General features: G+C 44.7%; 1 protein-coding gene across 1 annotated transcript in view; it reads left to right on the top strand.

Annotated features, from left to right (window-relative positions):
- The window catches only part of glra1 (glycine receptor, alpha 1), a 114964-nt gene that overhangs the window by 77816 nt on the left and 12511 nt on the right, over positions 1 to 24637 (top strand). Inside the window, exons 5-8 of the mRNA XM_070877193.1 lie at positions 1894 to 1976; positions 12606 to 12743; positions 16975 to 17189; positions 19469 to 19615. Coding sequence (XP_070733294.1) covers positions 1894 to 1976; positions 12606 to 12743; positions 16975 to 17189; positions 19469 to 19615 — 583 coding nt within the window. The remainder of the gene's footprint in view (positions 1 to 1893; positions 1977 to 12605; positions 12744 to 16974; positions 17190 to 19468; positions 19616 to 24637) is intronic.

Genomic DNA, 24637 nt, shown 5'->3' with positions numbered 1-24637 from the left:
TTTATTAACCATTCTGCTCAGAATATTATCTTCACTTCTCCAACACAAACAAGTTCAATTCTATGGGTTTCTCTTCATAACTTAAAGCTCTATGCCCCAGAATCATAATTGGCTTTCTTTTTTGAATCCTTTCCAACACATCGAATGGTTTCACCAATGATCTACATAAGGTTAAGAATAACTTGTTTTGGCTTGTAGTCAAATGTCCTTGATATGCATACCAGTATTTGATTAGCCACGTTGGTAACAGATGGTTCGATGACATTGACTGAATACTTTCAGTGAATGTTCAGTAATCACACACGAGTTCCTTCTTTTCCCACTTTGCTCACACATGCTGAGGGTGGGCAACCTCTTTCCTGAATTGTTAGTGGTGTCATTCCAAATGTTAATGTGGGTGCTGACTACAACATGTGTGTTGGGGAGTGAGAATCACAATACTATTAGAAAGATGATCATAGTAGCCTAGAGAGCAATGATAGAAGCAACTATTAGTTGGGTCACAGCATTGATCATTAGGGGATTTATTGCATTAAACACTGGCAGGCCGAGAAATCATGGTGTTGCCTAAGTATGGAACGGAGAGATGATTAATTAGAGTGGGCAGTTGATTGCAGTAATTTTTGAAGCAGCGATCACAATAATTGGAAGAAAAAGGATTAACACAGTGGGGAAGGATTAGATTAGCGGAAAGGAGAAATGAATACATTAACTAGTGGAGGAGTTGATAGCAGCAGGCATGGGGGTGGGGGGGAGTAACTGGTCTGAGCTGGCCACAGTAAGCACTGAGAGGAGGCGGAATTATCACAGTAACTAGCACTATGCCAAAAATCATACCCAAATCATTTAAATTCATCAGGTCACAACCAATCATAGGTCAACTTACCATCTGCTGTTTTCATTAAGAAGTACAAGTAATTTTCTCTTCTCGTTATTCCCAACTCAGAGCACAGTATAAATTCCACTGGTCAGTGTTATTGGTGCAGCAGTATACTAAAACCTAGTACTATCCACTAGGAGCAATCGTAGCAATAACTTTGTGTGAAGTGTAGTGTTCATCAGCATTACACGCTCAGAATGAAGTGGACAATTGACCAATATTAAGGGGTCGAAATTCGATACTGCCATTTTTGAGGCGGTGTCACCCCTGAATGCTGATTTTACCGCCAGGCATTAGGTGCCGGCTCAAACTGCCAAATTTAGTTTTTACGCCCAAAGATGAGAGAGCAGCGCTAAAAAGTGGCATTGCACACTCATCATCAGTGCCAATGGGGCAGGAGCTCAGTAGGCCAACTCAATATCGCAACGGGAGGCTGCCGGCTATGTTGGTTGAAGAAACGGGAAGAAAAAAAAACTAAAACTTCTCTGACCCACACACACACTTCCCCACTGTTACAACTAATGAAAACATGCAGAAATTAAAAAAAACTTACCTTGCTCTCTGGCTGGTTCTGCCGAGATCCGCTATGCATTCACCAATTTTTTCAAGCTGTAAGAACGCCTGCCGGGAAGGCTGGACTGGAGACCAAATATCACAAGAATGGCGCCAAGAGGGCATTATACACTGGATGACGTCACCATATGAGTGGTGTTAGAGGGCGCAGCATTACCTCTTGGCGCCTCTACCAAAGACCCAATTGAATTTCTCCGGAGCCTTGGACGACGCTTACCACCGACGGTAGGACTTTGCCGCCCATTAGCTGCCAGAAACTGAATTTTGACCCCTAAACATTTGAAGAATATTGTGTTCACTTATCTTTTGGTTTAGTGAATTTGATAGTTAAGATTTCGTTTCAAATGTTGTAGGCTGAGGTCGGTCCTGATCAAACAGAGCTTAGGCTGCTTAACTCAACCTTTGCATCAATGTAAAAATAATTTTTTGCTTCTTTTCAGGTTAACGCTGACCCTTGCCTGTCCCATGGACTTAAAGAATTTCCCAATGGATGTGCAAACGTGTATAATGCAGCTTGAAAGCTGTAAGTACCTTTTATTTAAGGATGTGCTTATTTGTACCAAAAAAATGGCCACGGTGTCTCTCAATGGCTCTCCATTATCACATGACCTATTGCTGATTAGTCCCCTGGGAGGATAAGCAATACCCTGAAGTTTCTCCAGAATGTGTAACTGGAACCACCCAGCCCAAGTTCTGACTGACTTTGCAAATTGTAATTCGATCCATTCTGACTTCAGAAAACAGAGAGGACAGATCTCAAACAACACAGCAAAAGCCATCAAGTTCCAGGCGAAGTCCCTTACCCCCAGCACAAGTGTTGCCTACCCCAGCCAAAGTCCAATTCCCCAGTGTAAGTGCATCCCTCCCCCAGCTGATGACTCTTACCCCAGCGCGTGCATGACCTTACCCCACCCGCCATAGATGGGGCATTGTGTGTGGGTCATGGTTTGTTAACTGGTTTATTGGGTATGAAATGAATAGTGACAGCATCGTGACTTCTGGATTTCATGCACTCCAACGATGTCCCTTGTAACACACGCACAGAGCTTTCCAAGAAATCGGGTGTAGGTGTAAAGGGGGTTGGAAGAATGCGATCCTCCTTCCCTGAGTTCCCCCTCTCCCCTCAGATCCCCCCTCCCCGTATCTCCCTTCCCCTCACCCCCCTGTGTATCTCTCTCTCTCTCTCCCTCCTGCCCATGTGTTTCTTTCTCTCTCCTTCCCCCCCTCGTGTGTCTCTCTCTCTTCCCCCCCCCACCCAGTCCCTCTCCCCCAGCCTCCCACCATCTCTCCACGCCCCCCCCCTCACTGCCTCTCCCCTCTGCTGCTTGCTGCCTCTCCCCCACCCCCCCAGCCACCTCACTCCTCCCACCACCCATGCCGCTCTTTCTCCATCCCCCATATATCTCTCTTGGCCCCCCACCGTGTATGTGTGTCTCTCTTTCCCCCCCACCCTCCTCCCACTGTCCCTCTCCCCGGCCTCCCTCGCCCCGCCACCCCACTCCCCCCCCCCCACCTCCACGGCCACCCCTCTCCACCCCGCGTCTCTCTCTTCACCCACCATGATTTTCTCTCTCTCCCCCCCCGCCTCCTTTGTCCTCCACCGCCCCCCCCGCCGAGTCTCTCTCTGACCCCCCATTTGTGTCTCTCTTTTCCTCCCTTCCCCCCACTGTCCCGTGTGTGTCTCTCTCTTCCTCCCCTTGAATCTTTTGAGCAGGATGGGACTTGCGCACCTGCCGCAGAATGTCCCGTCTCCCGGTTGTTACCGCCCCAAATGGGGTGCAACGCAATTTTTACCCGTTAGAAGCGATTTTTCTTAATCCAGTCCTTAATAGATGTTTATCACTTGACTATTACCAACTCCTATATTCTGAACTTGAACCAAAAGCACTTTGCTAAATGTATTATTTTGGTACTCTTGCATGTGACCAAAATTATTAATATTATTGCTGTATTCTCACATTTTTCCAACTTATGGCCTCGACTTTCTGAGCACATCTACCAGTTTTCTGGTGGATCTGGGAGGGGAGGAGAGAGGTGGTGGGGAGGGAGGGAAAAACAGATATACCGCTTTGGATACTGTTGGGGGAGATGGCTCATCAGGGGAAGGCAGCATCAGCAACATTCATGGCACCGTGGGTGGCTCTGCTGACCAGGAGTGCAGGAAAAAGAGTGCATGAGCTATAGTGGTAGGGGAATCTATTGTAAAGGGAATAGATAGACATTTCTGCGGCCGCAATCAAGACTCCAGGTTGATATGTTGCCTCCCTGTTGCAAGGGTCAAGGATGTCTCGGAGCGGCTGCAGGGCATTCTGGAGGGGCAGGATGAACAGCCAGTTGTCGTGGTGCATATAGGTACCAACGATGTAGGTAACAAATGGGATGAGGTTCTGCAGGCTGAATTTAGGGCGCTAGGAGTTAAATTAAAAAGTAGGACCTCAAAGGTAGTAATCTCAGGATTGCTACCAGTGCCACAGGCTAGTCAGAGTAGAAATAGCAGGATAGTTAAGATGAATACGTGGCTTGAGGAATGGTGCAAGAGAGAGGGATTCAAATTCCTGGTACATTGGAACCGGTTCTGGGGGCGGTGGTACCAGTACAAACCGGACGGTCCGCACCTGGGCAGGACCGGAACCAATGTCCTAGGGGGAGTGGTTGCTAGTGCTGTTGGGGAGGGTTGAAACCAATATGGCAGGGGGATGGGGATCTATGCAGGGAGACAGAGGGAAGTAAAATGGGGGCAGAAGCAAAAGGTAGAAAGGAGATAAGGAAAAGTGGAGGGCAGAGAAAGCAAAAGGCAAAAATTAAAAAGGGCCACAATACAACATAATTCTAAAAGGACAAAGAGTGTTAAAAAAAACTCTTGTTTTTTTAACAAGCCTGACGGCTCTGTGTCTCAATGTGAGGAGCATTTGTAATAAGGTGAATGAGTTAACTACGCAGACAGCTGTTAACGGATATGATGTAATTCGGATTACGGAGACATGACTCCAGGGTGACCAAGGCTGGGAACTCAACATCCAGGGGTATTCAATATTCAGGAAGGATAGACAGAAAGGAAAAGGAGGTGGGATAGCATTGCTGGTTAAAGAGGAGATTAACGCTATAGTAAGGAAGGAAATTAGCTTGGATGATGTGGAATCTGTATGGGTAATACTGTGGAACACCAACAAATACTTTGGTTCTGTCTTCACTAAGGAAGACACAAATAACCTGGAAAAATAAGGGGACCAAGGGTCTAGTGAGAAGGAGGAACTGAACGAAATCTTATTGGTCAGGAATTTGTGTTAGGGAAATTAATGGGATTGAAGGCCAATAAATCCTCAGGGCCTGATAGTCTGCATCCCAGAATACTTAAGGAAGTGACCCTAGAAATAGTGGTGCATTGATGGTCATTTTCCAACATTCTATAGATTCTGCATCAGTTCCTATGGATTGGAGGGTAGCTAATGTAACCCCACTTTTTAAAAAAAGGAGTGAGAGAGAAAACAGGATGTGGTGTATTTGGACTTTCGAAAGGCTTTTGACAGGGTCCCACACAAGAGTTTAGTGTGCAAAATTAAAGCACATGGCATTGGGGGTAATGTATTGATGTGGATAGAAAACTGGTTGCCAGACAGGAAGCAAAGAGTAGGAATAAACGGGTCCTTTTCAGAATGGCAGGCAGTGACTAGTGGGGTACCACAAGGTTTAGTGCTGGGACCCCAGCCATTTACAATATACATTAATGATTTCGACGAAAGAATTGAATGTAATATCTCCAAGTTTGCAGATGACACTAAGCTGGGTGGCAGTGTGAGCTGTGAGAAGGATGCTAAGAGGCTGCAGGGTGACTTGGACAGGTTAGGTGAGTGGGCAAATGCATGGCAGATGCAGTATAATGTAGATAAATGTGAGGTTATCCACTTTGTTGGCAAAAACAGGAAGGAGGATTATCTGAATGGTGACAGATTAGGAAAAGGGGAGGTGCAACGAGACCTGGGTGTCATGGTACATCATGTCATTGAAAGTTGGCGTGCAGGTACAGCAGGCGGTGAAGAAGGCAAATGGTATTTTGACCTTCATAGCGAGAGGAATTGAGTATAGGAGCAGGGAGGTTTTACTGCAGTTGTACAGGGCCTTGGTGAGGCCACACCTTGAATATTGTGTACAGTTTTGGTCTCCTAATCTGTGGAAGGACATTCTTGCTATTGAGGAAGTGCAGCAAAGGTTCACCAGACTGATTCCCAGGATGGCAGGACTGACACATGAAGAAAGACTGGATCGACTAGGCTTATATTCACTGGAATTTAGAAGAATGAGAGGGGATCTCATAGAAACATATACAATTCTGACGGGATTGGACAGGTTGAATGCAGGAAGAATGTTCCTGATGTTGGGGAAGTCCAGAACCAGGGGTCACAGTCTTAAGGATAAGAGGTAAGCCATTTAGGACCGAGCTGAGGAGAAACTTCTTCACTCAGAGAAATGTGAACCTGTGGAATTCTCTACCACAGAAAGTTATTGAGACCAGTTCATTTGATATATTCAAAAGGGAGTTAGTTGTGGCCCTTACAGCTGAAGGGCTCAAGGGGTATGGAGAGAAAGCAGGAATGGGGTACTGAAGTTGCATGATCAGCCATGATCATATTGAATGGTGGTGCAGGCTCGAAGGGCCGAATGGCCTACTCCTGCACCTATTTTCTATGTTTCTATATGGGGACAAAAATGTGCTCTAGGATGCGCTCTACCATGTCCCTCCCTGCCCATTTGTGGAGAGCAAGCCCACACCATAAAATGAGTCCACCCAGATACAAAATTAAAATGAGGGAATAGCGAAGTCTGCCATGCTTCTACCATTTTCCCTTTTGGAACGCTGATGCCAGGGTTGATTGGCATGCAGCACTTAAATATCCGGAAGGGGGGTACTAAAAAGTCTAATTGAAGAGGGGCCTGTGTAATAGTTCCTAAAGCAATGCCATGCGCAGCACTCAGGAGCAACTTCAAAATTTTGGAGGAAAACAAATTGGTGATGAGATGTTAACTCTACAACAGGCTCCCAACGCCCCCTGTAGTAAGTTTCTGGTTGCAAATTGATGTAACTCACCAGCAGAGGTTAGGGAACCCGCCTCCAACATACAAATGACCTGGGCCAGAAAGTCAGCTGAGTTCGGGAGTCATCTCCCACAGGCACCTCCTCCCCACCGCCCCGCCCCTCCCCCACCCCTATCAGAAAACCTTGGCATAGGTTTTCAACCTTATCTTGATCTTGCACCTTGTTATTCACAGCTTGTTACACTTGTATTTTATTCTGTATTACACACTTATTGGTCTCCCTAGGTTTTTCTGTTCTAAACATGTTAACTCCCTTTAGTTATTGTCACTCTGTTATTGTGTTGTCGCTATCCTCTGGTGTTCCTCGTACCTAGTTACTTGTTGCTATTTGTTACTGTTCTTTCTGGTTGCTAGCTCTGCTGTTGCTCCTCTTGGTAGTTAGACTCAGTTGATCCAGTTATCCAGTTTGATCTGTCTCTTTTGTTCTTACCCATTAGCTTCTGATGCTACCACCCTTCTTGCAGTCTTCTGTTATTTCCTTTATATATCTTCTATTACTCTTTGTTCTCTGCTGTCACTTATTGGAGTTACTCTCTTCAGCTATTGTTACCCTGTTTTATTTTTTCCCCTCCCTTCTGGCTTCACCAAGTGTCTCCTTCAGTGTGACATTACTGTTGGGGTGTGGTCCGTGAGCACCATGAGCTAGACAGGGACTGTTGACCATGGGGACATCACAGTTGAGCCCAAGGCAACCTCACCAGATATCCATGCACGTTCAGCAGAGGTTGTTAAATAGTTACCAGGAGCAGTAATCCTGGCCAATTTTTCTTTGTTTAACCCAGAAATGCTAAGGCCAGTTACAGCATCCTCGTACTGCCCCAGCTTAAATCAGCTGGCTCAGCGTAAAGGCCCGAATCTGCGACCCTGTGCTGTATGGCCCAGCTGCTCACACGGAAACTTTTTAAAAAGTTCAATCTCGGGCTGTGGGCATCATTAACAAGGCCGGCATCTATTGTCCATCCCTAGTTGCCCTGAGGTTTGATATAACTGAGTAACTTGCTAGGCCACTTCAGAGGGCAGTTAAGAGTCAATCACAATGGTGTGGGTCTGGAGTCACATATAGGCCAGACTGGGTAAGGACGGCAGGTATTTTTCCCCAAAGGACATTAGTGAACCAGTTGGGTTTTTGTGACAATCTGAAAGCTTCATGGACACTTTTATTGATAGCAGCTTTTTATTTGGGTGAACATTGTGGGTGCCCTATCCTTTCTTACTCAGTTCCAGTTATTATCCTGTGTTGTAGGCCCTTGTTGTAGCCAGCTTCTACTGTTATTATGTAGTTATTACCCCCAATTAATCTTTATATTGTTACCCTCTGTTGTAAATGTCTGTCCTTTTCTGTGGTTATTGTGTTATCTTCTGTTGTTTCTGTCTGTGCTTGATGCCCTCCATCACAGTAGACCAGGCCGATACATATTTTATCAGAAAAGAATTAAGTACATTTTTGTCATTAGAGTTTCCAATACAGAGCTTTGCTCCAGGAGAGTATATCAGGAATTCAGGCATATGCCCTTCATGTCAGTATAGCATATAAGGAATTCAGCACCAATTTCCCTCATGTCAGGAGATTACGAACATATAGTGCCATTGTATGACATCCCTGTGTTCAATATTTTACAACAGCATTCACCTGTTTAAAAAAGAGGGTTAATGCCTCACTTAAAATAGCAGACAAGAAGAATGCTATACGAACAGGCATGATGGTCCAACTGATTGTGTTCTGTACTGTAAATTTAAAGTTAAACATTTTATACTAATATCACAGTAATTTCCAGTTCCTTGTGTTATTATTAATCCTCAGTTGTTGTTTGAGATAGTTTTTATTCTGTGTGGTTACCCATTGTCTTTATTATTCTTTGTAGTCACTATCCTCTGCAATTAATCTATATCTACCCACTGCTGTTATTCCCTTTATAGTTATTACCATTTATAGTTACTCAGTCATTGAATTCTATTGTTCTGCTTTTGTTTCTTATCACCTTCTGTGGCTGTTGCTGTCTACAATTTTTTTTGTATTTACTACAAGACCATACTGATGAGAGAACATTCTGCTCTTACTGTTACTTGTCAGGGGCATTAGTGTGAATCCAATTCTTAGTGGGAAGGGATCCTCAACACAAAATATAATTGCCATTAACTAGACAATCTCAGAGAGGCAAATGAATGGCCAGTATGGAAATTGAAAAATGTCACCCTGTTGCAGCACTACTTTCGCTACCAAGGTCGGGGCTGAGACAGATTGTTGGCGCAGAGAAGTGGAAACTTTACTCTGCACTCAACAACTGTGCACCTGACCTGGGAGTAACATTCCCTCTAAGCTGCATGGCCACACAGCTGTCTGTCCGTCCCACGCAGCCCTGGACCGGCTTTTTCAACGGGACATATCGGGCAAGCGCGAAGATTTGAATAGGCTGTTAAACGGACCGCGCACCCAAATTTAAAATTAGGGGGAGCATTGCCCAAGAGTGCTTGAAGCGGACACTTAAGTGCCTAAAATCAAAAGTGTTCCATTCCCCCAACACTCTCTAATTATTACTTTCTGTTTTGTTGCATTCAGTAATTACTTCAAGTTTATACTAACGTCCCTTGTTTCTGTTCTCTGTTTTACTCCATTGATATTCTTCGTGGTTTGTTGCTTTCTACTTTTGTGACTCTATACTTCATAGCATCCATTATTAGTCTTTGGTAACCTTTCTTTGTACATAGAACCACAAAAGCCAACAGATAGAGGAGAATTCATCCCATGCCCTACTCTTGTTTATTATTTTGTGTGTTTTTCCTCTCTAATTCTCAACTGTTGTCCTTTGAATTTATTGCCCTTTGCTATACTCTCTGTTGTTATTCTTTGTTGTTACCCTTCTCTATGTTAACAGTGTTGTTACTCCCCTCTTGTGATCCTATTCTCTTTTTTTATCCTCTGCTTTGATTACTCTCCTCAGTTATTATCTTCTGTGATTCTCGGTTATTCTGATATTGCTCTCCTCTGTTGCTTGTTTTGCCATTACTCTCTTCTGGTATTGTGCTATGTTCTTAGCACTCTGTCATTAATCTCTGTCTTTATTATCCTCTACTCTTATTGTCAGGTACATATTGTAATTATTGCATCTGTTTTTCTCCCTGCCGTGGCTGTCCTTTGCTTTAATTCCCTTATGTTATTTACTCTCTCTATTATATTGTTCTTTTTAATCATTATCCTTTGTTGTTATCATGTTGTTACTCTCCTAATATTACCCTCCGCTGTACTTTTTTTAATCTTCTGCTGTTCCCTGATTTTGTTGTTCCTTATCATTGTTTAGTTATTTTTGTGTGTTGTTGCTGTTAGTATTTAATGCTTTAGTTATCCAATGTTGGAGGCAACCATGTATAATAATCAAGCTGGTTGCAATGCCATCTCATCATCATCATAGGCAATCCCTCGGAGTTGATTCCACACTAGAAATGAGTTCTCAGGTGATTGAAGAATCCAATGTGGGACCTACAGTCTCTGTCACAGGTGGGGCAAATGGTGGTTGAAGGAATAGGTGGGTAGAGTGCCTGGATTGCCACGTGCTCTTTTCGCTGTTGACACTTGGCTTCAGTTTGCTCTCGGTGAAGAAACTCGATGTTCAGTGCCTTCCCAGATGCTTTTCCTCCACTTTGGGTGGTCTTGGGCCAGGGATTCCCAGGTGTTGGTGGGGATGTTCCATTTTTTCAAGGAGGCTTTGAGGGTGTCCTTGAAGCGTTTCGTCTGCCCACCTGGGGCTCACTTGCCGTGTTGGAGCTTCGAGTAGAGTGCTTGTTTTGGGAGTCCCGTGTCAGGCATGCGGGCGATGTGGCCCATCCAGCAGAACTGATCGAATGTGGTTAGTGCTTCGATGCTGGGGATATCGGCCTGAGTGAGGACACTGATGTTGGTGCGCCTATCCTGCCAATGAATTTGCAGGATCTTGTGGAGGCAGTGTTGGTGGTACTTCTCCAGTGTTTTGAGGTGTCTGCTGTACATAGATCATGTCTCTGAGCCATATAGGAGGGCAGGTATCACCACTGCTCTGTAGACCATGAGATTGGTGCTGGGTTTGAGGTTCTGGTCTTCAAACACTCTCTTCCTCAGGCGACCGAAGGCTGCACTGGCACATTGAAAGCGGTGTTGGACCTCGTCGTCGATGTCTGCCCTTGTTGACAGTAGGCTCCCGAGGTATGAAAAATGGTCCACATTGTCCAAGGCTCGGCAGGGATTTTGATAACCAGGGTGGGGGGCAATGTTGTGTGGTGGGGGCAGGTTGGTAGAGGACCTTTATCTTATGGATGTTTAGTGTAAGGCCCGTGCTCTCGTATGCCCCAGTGAAGGTGTTGCCGATGGCTTGGAGTTCGGCCTCCGAGTGTGCGCACGCTGCGTACTGTAGTTCGACGACGGATGATGGGGCAACCTGGGATCTGGCCTGGAGGCGGCAGAGGTTGAGCAGATTCCCGTTTGTCCTATAATTTAGCTCTACTCCAGCAGGGAGCTTGCGGAGGGTGAGATGGAGCATTGCAGCAAGGGAGATCAAGAAGCGCGTTGGTGCAATGACACAGCCTTGCTTGACCCCAGTCCGAACATGGAATGGGTCTGTGATGGCTCCATTGGTCAGGATCACAGCTTGCATGTCATCGTGGATACTCGAGGAGAATGGTGATAAACTTTTGAGGGCAGCCGAATCTGAGGAGGACATTCCATAATCCCTCACGGTTAACAGTGTCGAAGGCTTTTGTGAGGTCGAAGAAGACCATGTACAGGGGTTGGTGCTGTTCCCTGCATTTCTCTTGTATCTGCCACGCAGTGAAGATCAAGTCCATTGTGCCACTTAGTGGGCAGAATCCGTATTGTGACTCTGGGAGGGATTCTTCAGCCACAGGAAGAAGGCTATTCAGGAGGATTCTTGCGATGACTTTCCCGGTAGTCGACAGCAGGGAGATTCCTCTGTAGTTACCACAGTAGCACTTATCACCTTTCTTGAAGATGGTCATGATTACAGCGTCTCTGAGATCTCCTGGCATGATCTCTCCAGATAAGAGAGAGGAGGTCATGGATCTGCGCCAGTGGTGCTTCTCCGCCATGTTTTAGTGCTTCAGCAGGGATTCCATCTACTCCTGATGACTTGTTCTCCAGTTGTCGGATAGCCTTTTCAACCTCGTGCCAGGCTAGGGTTGTGCTGAGATGGTGGCAGATGGCATGCTGTGGGATGAAGTCGAGGACACATGTCGAAGACAGAGTCTCGGTTGAGGAGATCCTCGAAGTGTTCCTTCCAGTGGGCACTGACTGCCTCTCTGTCCTTGATAAGCATCTCTCCATTCTTGGCCGGTAGAGCCTCCGATCTCTCGCTGTCCTCCGATCTCCCGCTGTCCTCCGATCTCCCACTCAGCGAGGATAACGGGGGATCGGAGGTCGGAGGACAGCAGCAGGATCGTGGCCCAGGAGCGGGCTAGGGCCTCCGACCTCTCGCTGAGGCAACAAAATCCTCCAAAGACACAGACATGGATTTTCTTCCTGAATTTAGCCAACGATTCAGGTAATAGGGGGAAATGCTGCAACCAAATCCCACCCCTGAATATGACTGCCGGAATTTCCCTCTGCCATCCTCTGAAGAAGGACTTGTCATCCCATCCATTGCCCACTCCACCACATGCAAATGATGGTGAGTGGGTGGGGCTTGGGTCTTCATGGGACATCCATCCATTTCCGCCAATGTTCCACCGCCCAGGAAGAATGACTGTCTTCAAGAGGCACTTACCATTAGGTGGCAAAAGTCTTTTAAGATATTCCATTTGAATGGATCTTCTTCTACTTCCAGCCCATGCTCATCACAATTATTTGTAGCATCTGGTGAGACTGCTCGTGTTCCCCCAGTTATGTGACAGCCCTTATAATCAGCTGCAAGAAATGCATTAAAATACCACAGTGTTACTCAGATGTACCGACACATACATGACAAATAGTGCACAGAGGGAATTAGCCATATTTCTCAGTTATTTCTCTAGCAGTCCAGTATTAGGTGTCTGTACTGGCCATTTCAAATAGTTTTCTTTTCCCTTTTCTGTCTTTCAGTTGGATACACAATGAACGATCTGGTATTTGAATGGGATGCAGCTGCTGCTGTACAGTTAGCTGACGGATTAACTTTACCACAGTTTCTTCTCAAAGAGGAAAAGGATCTAAGATACTGCACAAAGCACTACAACACAGGTCAGTGCCGTAACTAGTAACGTCGCCATTGTGATACTGCACAAGGCACTACAACGTAAGTCAGTGGCATGATCAAAGTGACCTTCACAACAATATTGCACAATCACCACATGCCTCAATGTTAGTTGTTCTGAGCACATTGTGCTCAATAAGTTTTACTTGTCCAAATTAATGATACTATTGTCTACTGTTACTTCTAATGTGTTTCCCATTGATAGTTGCCTACTGCGTAATCAGTGCTGTGGTGTAACTTAACCATGGTACATGGAATCTAGTGAATAAGAAAGAAAAGTAGATGACTTGCCTTTAATGATTATCTTGCATTGTTTGTGTGAAGGCATTTTGTACCGATTATATTATTCTCCTCTGTTTTGGCACTCGGGTTGATGGAGAGTTCTTTATCAGTAGGGCAAGTGATGTGGCATAGTATCCTGCAGATTTCTACACTTCCCACATGCTCGGTAATTTGCTACCTAAATATTGCAATTTTACACAAGAGCTCCCAGAGGCAGCAGAAATGCTGTTGTCTGTGTGGTATTGAGTGATAAATCATTCGCTGTAGCAATTCTTTGTTCTACTTATAGGGTGATTGATTCGAGGAACGTTGGGAATGTGATGTTTACAGTAGTTGCTCTTTATGTGTACACATTTTTAAAATATCTCTGTCCTTGTTGTCTTGTGTAAGTGGTTTTTGAATTCCTTTACTTTAAGGGTATTGTAACGCTTGTACACCTCCCATGAAAGGAAAGTGAAAGAGTTGCGTGCTGAACCTTAAGATCATGGGTTAATTTCATAAGGCTTCACTTCCACGGAAAATGCATCGGAAAATCAGGGATACAGTGTTATTGCTGCAACTTCATTGCTGCACTCACCACGAGTGTTCCACCTCACAAAATTACCCCCTCTGTCTCTCACGATCAAAAGGAAAGGAAACTAGCTATCTGGAGGTGGCCTTATAACAAGCTATAAGGGATGAGCACATGATTCCCTTAAACAACCAGTGTTCCTCTTTCCTCTGGTTGCGAACCAGCTGTTCATAGAATGCAGAGTGTATCTTCATTCAAAGATGAATAATCAACCTTTTCACACCATCATGAGGATATATATAGTAACTATGAGTACTTAATTTCATTGCTGAACTATCTATTTCTAACAAGATACTGAGAGGCCGAAATTGCCCTCAGACCGAAAGGAGGCGCACTCACCGATCTTGAAGATTTTTCTCCAATCCATGGGGCGGAGAGTGGAGTGAAATTCAACTCTTCTTTTTTTTTTGTTCCAGGCGGTGAAGTCGGGTTGTGGCAGGGTGGAAGTGCGTGGGGGGGTGGGACGGAAGTCGGTATGTGTCATCATCGCCGCGCTGATGATGTCAGAGCGACGCAGACGTCCCATGTCACGCCGACGCGTAGCAACGTCCCTCCCCTTCAGTTAAAGGGGAGGGCCGCTGCTGACTCTGCAGCCAAATTAGTGGCACCCACTGGGCCACCAGGGAGGGTTTCGGCCGGGCCAGTGATATGGCACCCAAGAGGGGGTGCTGGGCTGCCTGTTGGCGGCCCGGCCGAACCTGTGGCCACTATTGTCAGGCCGACCCTGGAGTCGGCCGACAATTAAAATAAAATGGCGGCTGCTGCAGTGCGCCCTCCCCTTTAAGGGTGGACGTGCCGCCCAGCCACCAGCAGCTTCCCACAGGGGAAAGCGGTCGGGGGCACCGAGTCGTGGCCAATCCGCTCCGGCGGGGCAATTTCCCGCGGGGCAGTTTCCCCACACGGGGCGGAAAGGGGGTTGCTGCTGATCGATAAGGGGTCGGTGGGGCAGGAACACCGGCGGGCTGGGAATGTCCACCTCCCCCAAAAAATGAGGGCAATTTCGCGATTGTCAGCGACTCTGCGCCGACCGAGCGGTGAGTGCTTTCCGCACCGTCACCACCTCTTTGAGGCAGTAACGGCTCTTTAAAAAGGGGCAATTTCGGCCCCTGTGACTCTATCAAGAAAATGTGATACTTCGACTGGCTGCCCTCTGGCACATACTGGAAATGCACTGTTAAACTAAACCAATCAGATAGAAGTGAACAAATTAGCATCTTCAGAGGGGAGAATGGCAACATCGCCACATAATAAATAAATGAGGATCGTCAATAAGTAGCATTTGACTTGAGCAGGATTACAGAGAAATGAATGAAGGACAATATTGACTTTAAAGAGAGAATTTTCCAATTTCACACTGCCAGTGGGAGCCTTGCCTGCTGGAAATGTACGTCGTAAATTTGAGTGCGCATTGTACATGATTTTTTTGGCCATCGTTGATCATCAGAAATTCGTGGGAAGCACATCTCCAGATTTCTGAGATGTGCCACTGAGGGGCGAGTAGCACAAAGACAGAAAATTACCACTTAAGAAACTGAGCAAAGATGTGACCACTTGATGAATCATAGAATGATATAGCACAGAAGGAGGCTAATCAGTCCATCGTGCCTGTGCTGGTTCTTTCAAACAGCTGTCCTATTCCCCTGCTCTTTCCCCATAGCATTCCAAACCCCTCTCTTTCTAGTTTCTATGCAGTTCCCTTTTGAAAGTTACTATTGAATCTGCTTCCTCCACCCTTTCAGGCAGTGCATTCCAGGATCACCAGTCGCTGCGTAAAAAAAATTCTCCTCGTCTCACCCTCTCGTTCTTTTGCCAATTATCTTATCTTGAATCTGTGCCCTCTTATTATTGACCTTCCTGCCTGTGTAAACAGTTTCTGTGGAACACAATGGGCTGGAAATTCAGTTGGAAGGTTTTCAAGGTGCTAATGTCGGGTGGTCGCTAAATTTAGCACTGGAAAATGCTTTGCATCGGCAGCCACAAAATTCAGCGGTTGCACCCTGACAGTGGAGTGGAGCACTAAGGGAAACGTTCTACACTAATCTTCGGGCGCTAGGCCGGGTGAGCAACTGAATATCCCATGCTAAAGAACCAGCTTCGAGGCGCCCTAAGAGAGGCCTCCCTGCAAAAAATAGAATTAGAACAAAAAACACAAAAACATTACCAATGGCCCTGAAATTCCGATGTCTCGGGTCCGTACGAAGTTTCTACGGACCCGGGAAGGCATCGGAAAAGACGGTTTTCAGCGTGCAATGCACATGCACTGAAAATCGGCATTTCTGATCTGTCAAGTTTCTGGCTTGACAGACCCTCCGTATCTCGGGAGCGAGGACACTTGCAGGGCAAGATTTCCGATATTTACGAATACCTTGCCCTGCAAATGTCCTTTAAAATCCTGCGCCTGAAAAAGCAGCCATATAGCTTACTTTTACAGGCGTAAGAGTTTAAAAACATAGAAAAAAGCATGATTAAAATAAAAAATTTAAAAACACATTTATATTAAAACCCTGCCCACTCAGATAATTTTATTTTAAACCCTAACCCTAACTTTTTTCCAAAATCAGGAATTTTTTTTATTTAAAAAAACATGTAGAACATTTTTAATTTCTATTAGTTTATTGTTTGAGGTGTTTTTTAAATGTTTTGTATAGTGTTTGTGCTTTTTGGGGGTTTTCTCATTCATAGTATAGGAGATTCGTAACTTACTATGAATGAGAAAATATTTACCTGTGATTGGGTGTCCAGGCACACGTGACTCCTGCGGACATCCTGACGTGCATGCACTGTGCGTCATTAGGAGAGGAGGCCTGTGAATTGGAAGTCCTAACGTGCACAGCAGCTCCAGGTAATTGCACAATTTTTTTTTTTCAGGATTTACCTGTGGGAAGCTCTCCTCGGAATTTCAGGGCCTATACATTAATTACCCCAAATAAAATTAAATGGCAAAAAAATGTATACCAATCAAACTTACCTCATGCAGTCATTCCTTCCCTTAACGCCCCGGGACAGCTCTGCATGCCAGGTTTCTCTGGCGGTATCACTACGGGATGCTACAGGTCCAGCGAAAACCAGATTTTGTATCCGTGCAGATACTAGAGGCGTTGCACACTGGTGCTATGCTCCTGGTCGATACTCCTCAGTACCGCCGGTACCGACACACTGAATTTGCCGAGCGGCGCTAATGCCGGCACTCATGGCTGCAAACCCTTTAGCGCCCCTGTTGTGACCTTCACGAGGGGCGCTATCTTGCCGAATTTCTCTCCCAATGAGTATTCCTTGAATAGGTGCAGACTGTTGAGACTTTACTGATATTATAATATCTTAACTAATCTAAATAACAGCACTGTAACTTTTCTGTCCCACTCCAGGGAAATTTACTTGTATAGAGGCACGTTTCCACCTGGAGAGACAGATGGGTTACTACTTAATTCAGATGTATATCCCTAGCCTCCTCATTGTTATCCTGTCCTGGGTCTCCTTCTGGATTAACATGGATGCAGCACCAGCACGTGTAGGTTTGGGAATTACCACTGTGCTTACCATGACTACACAGAGCTCAGGATCCCGAGCATCATTACCAAAGGTAACAGAGTGAGATACCAAAAGTTAAGGGAGGAACAAAGTGGAATTGTGTAGCATCAAAAGCACTTAATTAAGAGTTCAAACCCAGCAATTTTATATGTAGTTTTAAAGTCTTGTTTATGCAGGCAGGTTCTGTGAGGGATTATATATATTTCATATATATAATATGTTAATCACTGAGCAATAATAATGATAGTTCCAATAATTGACAAGTATTTTAAAAGGCATTTAGCAAAGTTCTACGCGTAAGGCTATTAAAGAAGATTATGTCTCAGTACAGGTTATAGATTACCTGGATTGAAAACTGGTTTCACAACATAAGTCTAAGAGTGGTGATAAGTGGAAATGTTCTATCTGGAATGCGCTAACCAATGCTGTTCCACAGAGATGTGCTCTGTGTTACCCGACGTCTACACTATTTGTGAATCATATCGAGCAACATATTACCAGTACTATCAAAGATTTAGCTAGTGTCTGTAGGCATGTAACAAGCAGAAAGAAGGCTGATAATTTTTTGAGAGAATTAACTCAGTTAGGTAAATAGGTTGAGAATTGGCAGAGACATTTAATGTGAGTAAATGTAAGGTAATGCCAATGGGACGTACGACTGGAAACATATGTATAGCATGAAAGCGGCCAATATGACTGCGGAATTGGGTTAATTAAACCCTGCCAGGATACATTGAATGCTTCCCCTTAAAGGGGCAATACCATTCTCATTTTAGGGAGGGTTAAGGTTTGGTCCACCCAAACTCATTTTAAACAAAATAAACTAACAGGATGTAACAAAATTAAATCAATATGATGGGGCCTGGGAAATGCAAACAAAATGTTGAAACAATGCTCATTTGTCATGGAAGACACACATTGAGACACTTCATGCTGGTGTTGAAGGGTTCCCCAGTTGCACGTTATGGTTTCGGTGCCAAGGACCATGCTTCCATTCAAATCAATCTTGCTGATTTTGACAAAGTAACAGGGTGATTCAGTGGTCAGCAAAAAACCTATGCCATCTGTGGGCCTATCCATAGGATGGGTGAATCAGATGATTGTATCCTGAGGCTGGCTAAGAATGATGGTATTGTGGCCAAGGCTGTCTAACAAGCTGAAGACTTGTGTTACCAAAAGTGAAACCAACCTCTTCAAATAATGGAGGTGCAATGCAGCCTTTGGTTTTGCAAATCGAGATGGTATATGGAATAATGTGAAATGGCACATTAGGATGGATGGAAAAGGAAAGGGATTAGACATGATAATTGATCATATCCAAAAAGTATCTAGCCGATGTGAAGTAGTGGCAATTATGCAAACTGGATAGTTGGTTACACCTGAATGGTACTAGATTCCAAATCAGAACATTTATAATGACTTTGCATAGGTCACTAGTGAGGCCAAATCTGAAGTATGGTGCACAGTTTTGATTGCCCTGAAAAGAATATAGCTAGACTGGAAAAGGCTCAGAGGAGAATAATTATGATAATTCCAGTTTTTTGCGGAATACGTTAAGGAACAAGACTCGAGCAATTGAATTTATTTTCATAGAGAAAAGAAGACTGAGAAGAGACATGTTATGGGTCTTTAGAATAAGGAAAATATCGTGATGAGGTGAAAGGAAGCAGATTATTTTTCTTCAACGGTGAGCAGAGACCTTGAAGGCACAAGTACAAAATTCACAAAACCTCAAGCCTGATTTGAAATTACAAGCATCTTTTTTCACAGGATAATGGATATGTAGTACAGATTACCAAGGTCAATTGGGACCTTTTATAAAGGAATTGGATTAATATCTATTGAGAATGAGGATTGAGATATATATATATATAGATATTAATAGTTCTGTTTGAGTCATTTAAAAAATAAAAGGAGAGTACTGAGATCTTGAGTCGGGCAGGGGGCGATTCATGGTTGGTATAGTCATGCACTGACTGTGGAAGATTCTTCTTGATGGGCACAATCCTTTCTTCTTCCAAGCTTTCTCTTGTCCTTTGGTTCCCAGTATTCCCAACAGTACCTGTTGGTCATTTCTAACGTTTCCTGTTCCTACTTTCCCACCTCTTGTTTTTATCTTATTCTATTTCTTCAAAATTTTTCTTGTTGAATCTAATTGCCTTTCCATTCTTGTTTTATTCCTTTTTAATTCTTGTGTGATGGCAAAATAGGTAAAAGGCTTATCCAAATGAAACTCCCTTGAATGGAGCAGTGACCAGAGCTTGGTTAATGGTGAATGTGTAGTTCCTTTGCTACAGCAGCGTGAATAATAATTGTCTTTCCCTACTTCAGGTATCCTATGTAAAAGCCATTGACATCTGGATGGCTGTCTGCTTACTCTTTGTCTTCTCTGCACTATTGGAATATGCAGCTGTTAACTTTGTATCTCGTCAACATAAAGAACTACTGAGGTTCCGCCGGCGAAGGCGCATGCACAAGGTAGGGGCTAGAGAGATAAAGACAGAGACCCTTCCCGCTATATACACAAACACTCTGTCAGGGTATAACTAGAAAGAAAGTGACAGTGGGCTGCTTCTGATCTATATACACAGAAACAATATGAACCAGAGATCAGGGACAAATAAATTATTTCTGGGATTTATATAGCACCTTTAACAGAGAAAAGTGTCCTAAGACACGTCACAGAAGACTAATCAGACCAAAAAGAGGAGATATTAGGAGGGGTGACTAAAAGTTTAGTCAAAGAGTTGGGTTTTAAGGAGGTTTAAAGGAAGAGAAAGTGGTGGGGAATTTTTAGGGAAGGAATTCTAGAGCAAAGGGCCCAGACAGCTGAAGGCGCAGCCACCAGTGGTGGGATGAAGGGAGTGGGGGATACACAAGAAACCAGAATCAGAGTTCTCGGATTGTTGTAGGGCTGGAGAAGGTTACAGAAATAGGGAGGGATGAGATCTTGAGGATGAGAATTTGAAAAATGTCCCTTACTGAAGAATATTTATTACTAGAAAAATAGTATTCCCCATAAGGGAGCGTTCTTTACTTGAGAGCAGAGGACGATTTGGAAATGGGGATCAGCATCCCTAACTTTATAAATCATATTTGGAGAAATTATTACTGATATTGGACATATTTAAATGACTTAGGCCTAAACTCAGATCAGTATGGAAAATAAAGCAGCCTCAATACCATGAGATACATATTTAATTACTCATATATCCACATACATCCACTATGAGTACATATCACATTCTATTCTTTGAGTGAGAATGGAATGAACAGATTGGAGATAGAAGTGTATCTTAATTAAAGTTATGGTCAATTTCTGTACTCATTAAGGTGACAGTTGCAGTGTAAGGGAACTGAGTTGGCGAAATTGCCTCGCACCCCAATTGAGGGCGGTAACCTTCCAGGGCAGGGACTTTTAGCACCCGGCGCGCAAGTCCCGCCCCCGATGCGGAAATGCCCTTACCGCCCCTTAAAGGAAGCGGAGCAGAATCTCCCGTGCTCCACTTCCTTTGGGTGTGGGTCCCGGGACGCTACTAGGGTGAAATGTTCAGCGCTAGATGGATGCTCCGCGTAATGCTGACGTGCTTCAACGCTCCTCCCCTTCAGTTAAAGGGGAGGACCGCTGTGCACTATGCAAAGCCTCTGATGGCCTCCACTGGGCCACCAGGGCAGTGTATGACCAGACCAGCAGCTCAGTACCCAAGACGGGGTGCAGGACTGCATGGTGCATGCTAGGGCCGGTATCGTTGAGCTAACCCGACATCAGTCAACAAAAGATGATGGTGGCCCTGGGCGCTGGTGCCTTTCCCTTTAATCACCACCTGAGAGTGGATGTCGGCCAGCTTCGCGTTGACATCCACTCACGTCAGTCTCATAGACCACAGGGAAATTTCCCCCGTGGGGCGCTAGGGGGCCGGTGAGAGGTCGCTGTGCACACCGATGACATCATCGTCAGTTGCACAACAGCCCGGGGCACTAACTGCTGGGTACGGCCCTCCGCAAACACTCGAGCAATTTCCCAGAATGCAATAGCGCCCACCCCCCTCCCCCGGGCGAAAACTGTCTTTTTTATTTTTGCCCCCTGAATTTCTCCACGTTAACATCCAGTGCCAGCATAAAACTTCCAAGACCATAGTCAGATGTAGAATATATTCCCTTCACTTTAAGCCTTAAATCCAATCTCAGAATAGCATCCTCCACCCACACCGTTATGACCTTCCCTTTTCCTATCTAGTCATTCTTGTGGATTCTCTATAATAAAAATACTTGTACCTTTGCACACCGAAATGACTCAAAATACTTCACACGATGAATTAATTTTTGAAGTGCAGTTATTTATTATAAAAGCAATAGCCATTTTGTGCTAGCAACATTCTACAAACAGCAATGAGATTAATGACCCTGGCTGAGTAAGATTTCTACTTTAGTACCAGTAATACTGAATTATGAGCAGTTTTGTCCTATGGAAACTGTATTGAGACTCTCCATTGTCACTTCACATGAGAGCTTTACAGTTGGTAAAGAGAATACATTTCTGTCCCATCAGTCTGGATCAGCTAGATTTGAATCCATGTAGCAGAGATACATATGAACTAGATCATCCAGTCCCTAAGATTATTCAATTTTAATAAAGGAGTTGATTAATAAAGGAGCACAGTAACGCAGTCCATTGGAACTCCAGTGCAGTGCATCATGTAGCCATAGGAAGCAGGTTCATATCGGAAGTCCTCCACAGACAGAATTCCTCCATCTATACCTCAGAAGGCAGGTACCCAAGCAGAAACTAGTGGTAGAAATTCCTCTGGTCACGATGTGTGGTGTGTGTAAATGCATTTGTGAAGATCTCCTCTATTAATATTTCCAGTTAAATCCTAAAAAAAAAGAATGCGTAGATTTTACAGTCCATTTATGGATCTGATGGGCACTTGGTTGTGATGGGTTTCACAGCCATCAGGTCAAATAGGTGTTGACCCTGCAGGAACTTGATATTCTCAGTGAGCTCCTGGCACCAGTAATATCTTCCAGTAGGAGTCTGCTGCTTGTGGTTCAGGCCTGTTGCAGTTCTTTAAAGGGAAGGTTATTTTGTGGAAACATACCATACAAACAGAACATACACATAATCTAATGTGAGCTGTGTTGAAAGGTGTCTTTTGGAGCCAACATTGTAACATTTGTCACTTTTCTGTAATTGTAATCCTGAATATGTCAGTGCACCAAAACATCAACCACTAACAACAGCCTACATCCCTCTCACCAACATTTGCAATCACCAGCACAGCTACACTCATACTAGAGGAGTCAATTAGTAAGCATGTAAAGGTAGCACTATGCAAGGCACAGGACATGTCTGCTGAGGAGCAACTGCTAGTGGCAGACAAAGAGCAGGAACATTGGGGACACCAGCCTTGTTTCCTAGTACATGATGAAATTCAGCATTCTAGTGACATTGGGCAACCTGGTGCTTAATCAATGGCAAAGGAGATAAAAAAAGCTGGCTATGCTGAATGAAGCATCAGTCATTTGGCTCATACATCTGTGGCCAGCACGTTGGCAGATAATGCAGAGGATCCCTCTGCCAGCCTGGAAGAAGGTGGAGACCAGAACATTGAGTGTACCGGTAATCTTGTCTGCCACTAACAGTGATGACCCTATTGTTCAAGTTGACTGTAAGTGACCTTGTAACAGATGGAATTGATCTGTAAGTTGTCCATGATGACCTGGAGCCTACAGAATCAGTGATCCATGGTCGCTGCCAGAAATTGTATGATAGGATCAGCAGATATAGCTGGTGGCACAGTGGCATGTTCTGTCAGTCTGGCTGTGGTGCCTGCTAATCTCCTTGGCATGTTTTATTTCAAGCAGTACACTTAAAGAATGAAATATTATGATTGGGCTGTTTTCAAAACAATTCCTAGCATTAAGTTAATAGTGACTTGCCGAAGTGTGCTGCTCTTGATGTAGCTTCCAGTTAGCTGCAATGGCTCACTGTGAGGTGACGAGAACATTGGTATTCTGGGGAAAACGTGATAGATTTCATCTTCTGTCAGGATGTTCCTCTTCATCAGAACTTTTGGAAATAGTTTCTGTACAGTCAGTTTCTTTGTGATATCGCTAACAATAATGTTGCTGCGTCTGTTATTTCACAAACATTCCCTTCATGGTCTTATCTGAATTTGGGGGAGTGGGGGAGGGGAGGATGGAGTCAGACTGACTTGGCCCCCAGATCTGGACCAGATTTTGCCCCCAGATTTGGCTGAGTGGGTGAATCGTTGCAGACTGGAAACCATTTTTCACTTGTCCACTGTAAAAGCGAAGCCAATTTCTTTCAGCATGAGAGTGAAGTTAACCAAAGACAAGAAGAGAGCTTCCCCGATACCTCAGAGCGTTTGCCCAGTCAGTAGCTGAATCAATAAGTTGGGCTAGGGTGTCCCGAGACCTAGTTACTTAGGTCCAAGTCCCAGAAAGTTTCTTGCAAACACCAGCTATATTTCACCTTGGACCTCAGTGCTCCCTATCGATTCAGACTCTTCTTTCTGATTTAAAATAAGTCTTTAGGTCACTCTTTCTTCCTTCTGCCCCTAACTGATCACCGTTTTCCATGCATCCAGCCCCCCACAACCCCCTCATTCCCCAGTTCCATCACAACCTTGAATCTAACTCACCTATGATTACTCACCCCTTGATTTAATTTCTGGTCCTTCACCACAACGCTGCCATCTTGAGACAATGTTCCACTCCTTTCCACATCTGAACTCAGGCTGCTCCTCACCTCCCTCTGCCTCTCTCTCAAGGCCATCGCTGCCTCAACCTCTGACATATTCTCCAAGGGCAGGCCAGTCTACCTCCACTCGGCCCTTAGCAACTGCCCCATTATCATCCCCTAGCCCAGTGGCCACCTCTCCCACCAGCGTTGAGAGGCCAAAGGTGAGCCTCTATCTTGTTCTTTTAACCATGATGTTGTCCTGGCAGGTTTAGTTATGGTAGTGTAGTGGTTATGTTACTGGAGTAGTAATTCAGAGGCCTGGACTAATGATTTGGAGACACGTGTTCAAATTCCACCGCGGCAGCTGAGGAATTTAAATTCAGTTAGTTAGATAAATCTGAAATAAAAAGCTCATATCAGTAATGTTGACCATGAAACTACCAGATTGTCATAAAACCCCATCTGATTCACTAATGTCCTTTAGGGAAGGAAATCTGCTGTCCTAACCCAATCTGGCCTATATGTGACTCCACACCCACAGCAATGTGGTTGACTCTTACTGCCCTCTGAAATGTGGCTCACCACCACCTTCTCTCAAGTGCAATTAGGAATGGGCAATAAATGCTGGCCTTGCTGGCAACGCCCACATCCCATGAACAAGTAAAAAAAAAAAGGTCCAGTTCAGCTTCTAGTCAATGGTGATTCCCTAGGATGTTGATGGTAGGGGACTTCGCAATGGTGGTGCCTAGGCTATCTCTTGTTCAAGATGATCATTACCTGGCACTTAGTGCGAT

Source organism: Pristiophorus japonicus, chromosome 4 (assembly GCF_044704955.1).
Source record: "Pristiophorus japonicus isolate sPriJap1 chromosome 4, sPriJap1.hap1, whole genome shotgun sequence".
Lineage (NCBI taxonomy): Eukaryota > Metazoa > Chordata > Chondrichthyes > Pristiophoridae > Pristiophorus > Pristiophorus japonicus.
The sequence above is the reverse complement of the archived record's forward strand: the minus strand, read 5'-3'. Positions and strand labels throughout refer to the sequence as shown.